General features: G+C 43.5%; 1 protein-coding gene across 1 annotated transcript; it reads right to left on the reverse strand.

Annotated features, from left to right (window-relative positions):
* On the reverse strand, positions 1–2059 carry LOC132166183 (putative indole-3-pyruvate monooxygenase YUCCA9). The gene is made up of 3 exons (XM_059576960.2): positions 1250–2059; positions 783–1154; positions 1–508 (listed from the first exon to the last, which is right to left on the reverse strand). Exons 1-3 carry the CDS (start codon positions 1895–1897, stop codon positions 284–286), a joined length of 1245 nt encoding a protein of 414 aa, XP_059432943.2. The 5' UTR covers positions 1898–2059; the 3' UTR covers positions 1–283.
* Between the last annotated feature and the right edge of the window lie 250 nt (positions 2060–2309).

The following is a 2309-nucleotide window of genomic DNA, read 5'->3' on the forward strand; positions in this document are numbered from 1 at the left end:
TGAAAAAGGAAACTGGTTGCCATTTAAATCATCATTGACTATGGTACACAAACTGTATGAAACTTTAAGAAAAGAAGAAAAAGCCTCATCATCCTGAGTCTACAAAATGCCCAAAACATTTGAAAACTTGGGCCTTGGGAGAGGGCTCTGACTCTATGCTGTCTGTTTCTTTATTTGTGTGTTTGTACAATGTCATTTTTTTTTTTTCTTTTTTACAGTCTACAAAAATCTCAGTAAACAAACAGGAACCACCGGATCAGGTTAACTTGAAATCCCCATGGTTTTAGAACTGTGAGATGCATCTTCTATGACAAGCGGTGGTTTGCTTCTTTTGCCTTGTTTCCTCTTTCCAGGCCTGGCCAATGTCTTGTGCTATTCTCATGGCATCTGAAGATGCACCAGAGAGCCCTCTCCTTGTGAACCCAACTGCATAGAGCCCAGCATTTCCTTTCCACCCATGTGGGAATGGTGCCTTTGGAAACCCATTCTTGGAGAAGAATTCACCTTCCTGAACATAATATAAACCAAATCAAGATTAGCCCATTTGTACAAACCAAATACCAATTACAAAAACATTCTTTTTCCTTTTTTTTTTTTAAAAAAAAAACAATCATAGAAGAAGCTTCTAAAACTGCCGTATATGCCTGACCATCATTCAGAGACTGACAGGTTTCTCTGACTGTGGCTTTAATTTTTTTTCCTCTTTTTTGTAGGCAAAAACTACATTTCGAACACCCAAGAAAAAAGAAGAAAGAAACAGAGGAAACAGAACATTTTCTCACCTGAAGCCAAGATGGGACATTGCTGCGATATCCAGTGGCCAGAACAACTGAATCAACATCAAGCTTTTCCCCATTATCAAGCTCAACTTGTCCACGTGAAAACCTCTTGATTCCAGGAACAACCTTAATGTCACCGGATCTGATTTTCTCCAATGCACCAATATCCAAGACGGGGGTCTTTCCCATGGTGTTCTTGTACTCCAAAGGGCCGGTTGCCGGCCTTTTTAGCCCGTATTTCTCAATGTTACCGAGCACCAACCACGCGAAAATCAACAGCAGCTTGTCAACCAGCCAAAGGGGTAGCCATTTCATCAGCAAAACCGCTAATTCAAATGTAGATTTTCCAAGAATCTCTCTTGGCAGGACATGAACCTGTTATAGCCAAAACAGAACAAATCCCATTAGCACAATTTCATCAAAAAGACTATTTGTTTTAACTACCATATGGAATATATATATGTACTTACCGAGCTACGACACACCATGGAAGGTGAGGCATTGTGGTTGCAGAGATCAAGAGAAACTTCCATGCCTGAATTTCCACACCCCACAACAAGCACTTTCTTTCCCTTGAACTTTTCCCCGGACTTGTAGTCACAGGCGTGTACAACTTCGCCGGAAAACTCGGTTAGTCCTTGAATGTCAGGCGTCACACACTCGGCATTTTCGCCGGTGGCCACCACAAGCCAGTGGCAAATGTATTCAGCTTCAGCCGTCTTGACGCGCCACAGCCCACTAGTCTCGTCGTACCGAGCCGACTGAACGCTCTCGTTGAAACGCGGGTTGATCTCGAAGCGCTTAGCATACAACTCAAGATAGTCGATGAATTGTTTCTTTGTTGGGTATTCGGGAAAGTGTTCAGGGAAAGGGAACTTGGGGAGCTGGCAGAATTGCTTGGGAAGGTGGAGCTTCAGCCTGTCGTAGGTGCGCTTCTGCCACAGAGACGCTATGCACTCTGCTCTTTCAAGCACAACAAAGGGCACTCCTTGTTCTCTAAGGCAAGCCGCCGTGGCTAGCCCGGACGGCCCAGCTCCGACTATCACCGGACCGTTCACCCAAACGCACCGGCGAGAGAAGAAGTCTTCGTGATCAGCAAGACGAAGCAAGTTCTCCATTGTTCACAGAACAGAGGGTATGAAACAGAATTAGCACAGGTTTTGGGACAGTTGAAGTAGAGTTGTAAGAGGATCAAAGTGACAACTTGGGAGCTTGTGAAACAAGAAAGTGTTTTGTCTTTTGAGGTTTGAGGTTTGCAAGTTGAGAGCTTTGTTGTTGGAGAAGAGATAGTGAGTTTGGTTTGGAGGGAGAGGAGGAGGGGTGGAGGGGCTTTTATAGGGGAGGGTGATGAGCAATTGAGCATGAAGGGAATTGGCCGGGGAGCTAAGAGAGTCAAGCCTCAAATCATAAGCCCGTGGGCTGTGGTATAATCTTATTATATTTTGAACATTATAATATTGGATCTTACTATATAATTCTTGCTTAAAATATTGTTCAAGGATTGGCGTATATTTTGGGAATAAATTTATT

Source organism: Corylus avellana, chromosome 11, assembly GCF_965113065.1.
Source record: "Corylus avellana chromosome 11, dhCorAvel1.hap1.2, whole genome shotgun sequence".
In the NCBI taxonomy this organism is placed as follows: Eukaryota; Viridiplantae; Streptophyta; class Magnoliopsida; order Fagales; family Betulaceae; genus Corylus; species Corylus avellana.

Excerpts from the sequence above, each read along its gene's own strand:
- LOC132166183 (XM_059576960.2), bottom strand. The coding sequence starts at position 1,897 with ATGGAGAACTTGCTTCGTCTTGCTGATCACGAAGACTTCTTCTCTCGC. Across the intron at positions 1,155-1,249 it reads CCATGGTGTGTCGTAGCTCG|GTTCATGTCCTGCCAAGAGA; the intron begins GTAAGTACATAT and ends TGGCTATAACAG. Across the intron at positions 509-782 it reads ATGTCCCATCTTGGCTTCAG|GAAGGTGAATTCTTCTCCAA; the intron begins GTGAGAAAATGT and ends TATTATGTTCAG.